The 4,427-nt window shown below is 40.8% G+C and overlaps 1 protein-coding gene across 2 annotated transcripts in view; it reads right to left on the reverse strand.

The window, feature by feature from the left end:
- Eapp (E2F associated phosphoprotein) overlaps positions 1 to 4,427 on the reverse strand; it is a 25,886-nt gene that overhangs the window by 20,528 nt on the left and 931 nt on the right. For both annotated transcript variants that reach the window (XM_029484846.1, XM_029484845.1), the window contains exons 2-3: positions 1,884 to 2,065; positions 484 to 579 (exon numbers count right to left, since the gene is read on the reverse strand). In XM_029484846.1, coding sequence (XP_029340706.1) covers positions 484 to 579; positions 1,884 to 2,065 — 278 coding nt within the window. The remainder of the gene's footprint in view (positions 1 to 483; positions 580 to 1,883; positions 2,066 to 4,427) is intronic.

Consider the following 4,427-nt stretch of genomic DNA (forward strand, 5'->3'; position numbering starts at 1 on the left):
AAAAAAAAAAAAAAAGAAAGAAAGAAGGGCTGGAGACAAGTATGGTGACGCACACCTTTGATCCCAGCACTCGGGAGGCAGAGGCAGGTGAATTGGTCTACAGAGTGAATTCCAGGACAGCCAGGGCTACACAGAGAAACCCTGTCTTGAAAAACTAAAAAGAAAAAAGAAAAAAAAGAAAGGGGCTGGAGAGATGGCTCAGCCGTTAAGAGCACTGACTGCTCTTTCAGAGGACCCAGGCTTATTTCCAGCATCTATATGGTGGCTCACAAACATCTATGACTCTATTTCCAGGGAATCCAATACCCTATCCTGGCCGCTTAGGGCACCAGGCATGCACATGGTGCAGATAGATATACATGCAGGCAAAACACCATTAACATAAAATAAAATGTTTAAATATAAAACCGAGGGAAAATCTAATATCAAATAACTGTTAAGGCAGATATTATTCATAAAATATATCTGCTAAATGCTACTTACCTGTTTTGTCTTCATCCTCAGAATCAGAATCAAAATATATCTCATCATAGAACTTTTCTGTGACTCCTCCCACTTTGGCAACTCCTGAAGAAGACCCTACCAAACCAGAAGTGAAGTTTACAAACTAAACCACATATGATCCACAAGGAGAATAAGCCTCCACATACACTTCCATCACTTCAAATAGTAATAACTTATTCACAATCTCATTAGTATAATAAAGTATTTTTACAGCCGTGACCTACTTGATTCTGTGCCCTATACAACTATAGGAAATTACTCCTTGATGAATTTTCCAAATTAGAGAAAAATCATTCTTTTTCCTTTCCCACAAATCTAATTAAAGTTTAAATGTCATATTTCCAGGTTTCCAGCACACATATCATGCTTTTAATGTGTATACCAGCATACCTTTTAATGACACAATCCACCACAGAAAATAAGAAAGGGCTATCTTGATTCAAGGGGCACTAGGGAGGGCGATGAGCCAAGAACACACTTCCTCTCCAGCTTATGTCTGACATGCCTGTCCCTGACTCTCCCTCTGCCTCAGTCACAGCTTTCAGTTTGTCAAGTTGTAAAACATACCAATATAAAAACCAGTTCTCATCAGTCTTATCTTCCCAAACCAATGTTTGGGTCAAGTAAATTATATATAAAGACCTAAAAATGAAACGTGTTTATTACTTACAACAAAGGGACAGGAATTTGTAGTGACACACCATTAAATTTGCCATCAAACTCTAAAAATATTTTTGTATGCCTTGTGCTTTCTTATTCTAACTACAAAAGGAAGTAATGCAGGGACTTGCTACTAAGTAATATCTTTCCAATACTACATGACACATCAGTCATCAAAGCCAACTCTAGCCCAGGTCACCAAGCATATCCACTCCTTCATTTAGTAAGTGCTGTGTTAGTCAGACCCATTGGTGCAGCTCTGTCACCCAGTTACTCAAGGGACTGAGGCAAAAGGAGCACAGAGGTTACAGTGAGTTCAAGGTTAGGTAACTTAGCCAGACCCTGTCTCAAAAATTTAGAAGAGATTGGGCTGGAGGGATGGTTCAGTGGTTAAGAGCACTGGCTGCAATTCCCAGCAACCACATGGTGGCTCACAGCCATCTGTAATGGGTTCTGATGCCCTCTTCTGGTGTGTCTGAAGACAGCTACAGTGTACTCATATACATAAAATAAATCTTTTTTAAAAATGTAAAAGATCTAAGTGGTAGAACAACTTGCCTAGCAAACACAAGACCCAGGTTTAACCCCCAGCNCCCCCGCCACACACACACACACACACTCACACACAGAGTAATTCTTCAGCACCTACACAAAGTTCTAGAGACACAAAAGAACACAACCCTTTACAGGATATTTATGAGAACTAAGCCCAAGCTGACCTGTTCCCAGCGAGGATAACTGGTCCTCCATTGTCTTCATGGTGGAGTTTAGTTCAGCCTCCATTTCTTTTTCAAATTCATCTTCACTCGATGACTCACTTTCTCCAGTAAGACATTCCCGGATGAGTTTTCGTTTTTGGTCTGGGGTTCCATGTAAAAGCACATCCACTTCATCTTCAGAACTAGCATACATTTAAAGCACAGAGGATATGAATATTAAAATCAGGGCCTGGGTGTGGCTCAGAGGTATAGCACTTACATATATAGCATGTGCAGAGCCCTCAGTTTGAGGTATAGCACCACAAAACAAAACAAAATTACTTAAAACTTCTATCATCATCTTGCTGCTTGTCATGGTTTGTATATGCTTGGCCCAGGGAGGTGCTTGGCACTATTAGGAGGTGTGGCCTTGTTGGAGTAGGTGTGTCACTGTGGGCATAGGCTTTAAGAACCTCATCCTAGGGCTGGTGAGATGGCTCAGTGGGTAAGAGCACCCGACTGCTCTTCCAAAGGTCCAGAGTTCAAATCCCAGCAACCACATGGTGGCTCACAACCATCCGCAACAAGATCTGGCGCCCTCTTCTGGAATGTCTGAAGACAGCTACAGTGTACTTACATATAATAAATAAATGTGTACTTACATATAAATAAATAAATAAATAAATCTTTAAAAAAAAAAAGAACCTCATCCTATTCTTTAGTCTGTGCCTACATGAGAGCATGCTGTCAGGCTGCTCCTATTAAAGTTGCGTGTGAGTTTTCCAAAAAAAAACAAAAAACAAAAACAAAAACCTCATCCTAGCTGCCTAGAAGTCGGTATTCTGCTAGTAGCTTTAAGATGAAGATGTAGAACTCTCAGCTCCTGCCTGCCTGGATGCTGCCATGTTCCTACCTTGATAATGGACTGAACCTCTGAACCTGCAAGCCAGCCCCAATTAAATGTTGTCCTTGTAAGAAGAGTTGCCTTGGTCATGGTGTCTGTTCACAGCAGTAAAACCCTAAGACACTGCTCAATGGCAATTTTAAGTTTTAAAAATTTGCATGTGATATACCTACCATATTACATATAGGCAATGCTCATTAATAGGCAAGAGATAAGCTAATCCTTCCTATTCTCAGTTTTGGCTTTTTGGGTTTCTTTTTTGTTTTGGGGACAGAGTTTTACTATATAGCTCTGGTTAACCTGAAATTTGCTATATAGAGCAAGCCTCAAACCTGCAACAATCCTGCCTCTGCTCCCTGAATGCTGAGCTGCAGACATGAGCCACAAGTATAACCTGATCTCTTTCTTCTTGTATGCACATAGGCGTTCTGCTTGTACGTGTATCTGTATATCAGTTGTATTGCCTGATGCTCACTGGATCCCCCAGAGTTACTGTGAGATGGTGTGAGCTGCCCTGTGAGATCTGGGAATCTAATCCAGGTGTTCTGCCAGGGCAGCCAATGCTCTTAAACCACTGAGCCGTCTTTCCAGCTTTCCTTTTGGCTTCTTGTATTATCACACTGCTTTCCAATACCATTATACCAGTTCATAACTAATTCTATTAAACTAAAAAAAAAAAACTTTCTTCAAAGAACTGAGAGTTTTATTTAAATAAAACCAAGATAATTATATACAATTAATATCCCAACATAAAATATTTAATAGCAATTAAATATTATAATTTAATTTAAAAGATGTGGAAAACTATGCTACAGAAAACTGTGAATAGAGAGAACTATGCACACTGACTGACTGTTCTTCCTGGAGCTGGAAACTGAATCCAGCATTTCCTGTACACTAAGCACCTGTTCTACTGCTGAGCTACATCATAGCCCTAAGAAAATTACAGTACATTCCAAATCCTAACTAACTTCTGTCATCGTATACTGACTTCTGTGATTAGTTTCCTATCAACAGAATTATAATAAATGTACATCAATAATTAGAAGAAATAAAACAACAAAAATGAATTAAGTCAGGGCCAGCAAGATAACTCAGCAACAGACAAAGGGCTTGTCACCAAGCCTCATGACCTGAGTTCAATTTCTGGGACCCACATGGAAGGAGACAAGTTGTTGATTAAAACGCGGGAAAAAGAACAACAAAGCAAAGGCCAGCTGCAAGAAATGTCTTGGACATTTTTTTCTTGTTTTAAGACAAAGTCTTACGTAGCCCAGGGCCAGCTTTGAACTCTTCACCCTCTGGCCTCCTAAGTGCTGGGATTATAGGCGTACACTACCATGTCTGACTTTTAAATTAGTTTTAAAAATGTTGTGTATAGCCGGGCGTGGTGGCCCACGCCTTTAATCCCAGCACTCGGGAAGCAGAGGCAGGCGGATTTCTGAGTTCGAGGCCAGCCTGGTCTACAAAGTGAGTGCCAGGACAGCCAGGGCTACACAGAGAAAATGTCTGACTTTTAAATTACAGTTTTAAAAATGTTGTGTATAGCTGGGCGTGGTGGCGCATGCCTTTGGTCCCAGCACTTGGGAGGCAGAGGCAGGCGGATTTCTGAGTTCGAGGCCAGCCTGCTCTACAGAGTTCCAGGACAGCCAGGCTATACA

Source organism: Mus caroli, chromosome 12 (genome assembly GCF_900094665.2).
Source record: "Mus caroli chromosome 12, CAROLI_EIJ_v1.1, whole genome shotgun sequence".
NCBI classification, from domain to species: domain Eukaryota; kingdom Metazoa; phylum Chordata; class Mammalia; order Rodentia; family Muridae; genus Mus; species Mus caroli.